General features: G+C 54.0%; 1 protein-coding gene across 1 annotated transcript; it reads right to left on the bottom strand.

Annotated features, from left to right (window-relative positions):
• Positions 1-463: 463 nt before the first annotated feature.
• ENH_00030480 (hypothetical protein) lies at positions 464-697 on the bottom strand (the record flags this gene model as incomplete). The annotated part of the gene is made up of 1 exon (XM_013584875.1): positions 464-697. The coding sequence occupies one exon, from the start codon at positions 695-697 to the stop codon at positions 464-466; it is 234 nt and encodes a 77-aa protein (XP_013440329.1).
• Positions 698-1,096: the final 399 nt, after the last annotated feature.

The raw sequence follows: 1,096 nt of genomic DNA, 5'->3' as shown, positions 1-1,096 counted from the left end.
GCCAGTGCTGCGGCGGCTGCCTGCCAGTCTGCGAATTTCCTTGTTCCCCCTTGGGTCACCTCTCGGAGTATTTCACTTGGCAGGTTGGCCAGGTAGTATCCCACCAACATGTCTGGAGCCACCGACACCCCTTGAGTCACGATGTCCGCGAAGCGTGCCGAGTATGCGTGGTGGTCGCCCCTCCAGACATTCTTAGCTAGCATGGCTTTCATCCGTTCCAGAGTTATACTACAAAAATGCTCGCAGAATCGCTGTCTCAGTTGCTCCCAATCAGTTAGAGATTCTCCAGTGCGACGCAGATACAACCAGTATCTCAAGGCGTCTCCCCTCAGATATCTTTTAAGTTCTTCTCCCCACAGCCGTTCCTCTAGCCCTCTTTCTATGAAATCTAACTCCGCTAGGTCGAGGAACTCCCTCATGTTCTTGCCGTCCTCGTATCCGATGTTCCTCTGGCACGCCTGTACTACCCCCGTGCCATCTGGGAGGCCAGTTCCCGAAAGAACTCGGGCAGAACCGGATCCGCCCAATCGTGATCCTCTACGGGTCCCTTGCGCCCTCGAACGTCGCGGTCCCAGGCTCTCGGTGCCGATCGAGACACCCCCGCGGTGGGCGGGTTGACGCTGCGATCGGGTTCTGTTCGTGGCGTTTCCATTGGGTAATCCACGGAATCGTCGTTTGACTCTTCTAAATTCTGCATTTCTGCGATCGGTTCAAGCGGAGGCAGTACAACTTTCCCGTTGCGTAGATGCATGTCCCCCTCTGTTCCCACTTGAGTGTGTTGGTCCTTTCGGGCTTAAAGGAAGGGAGGGTCTTCCCTTGTTAGCACGCTCGAAATGCTGCCCAGATTGTTTTTATTTCCCGGAGCAGCCCCCAAATGTAGTGAACAGCTGTCTACACTGTTACTACTTATGTCCCTTGGCGAGCCCGACTCTGCGGTCACTCGGCACAGTCGGTCGTAGGTACCTGACTATAGTCAACAACTATGGAAAACCTTGATTAACCCCGTACAATTGAGTTCATATTATTGAGGTAAGAAAACCCAGAATAATAGAACTGAGAGCTGACCTTCGCCGAGGGTCAGTGCCCGAGTCGCGTG

This window comes from Eimeria necatrix, genomic scaffold (assembly GCF_000499385.1).
Source record: "Eimeria necatrix Houghton genomic scaffold, Enh_scaff2225, whole genome shotgun sequence".
NCBI lineage: Eukaryota > Apicomplexa > Conoidasida > Eucoccidiorida > Eimeriidae > Eimeria > Eimeria necatrix.
This window is presented reverse-complemented; position numbering and strand designations above follow the sequence as displayed.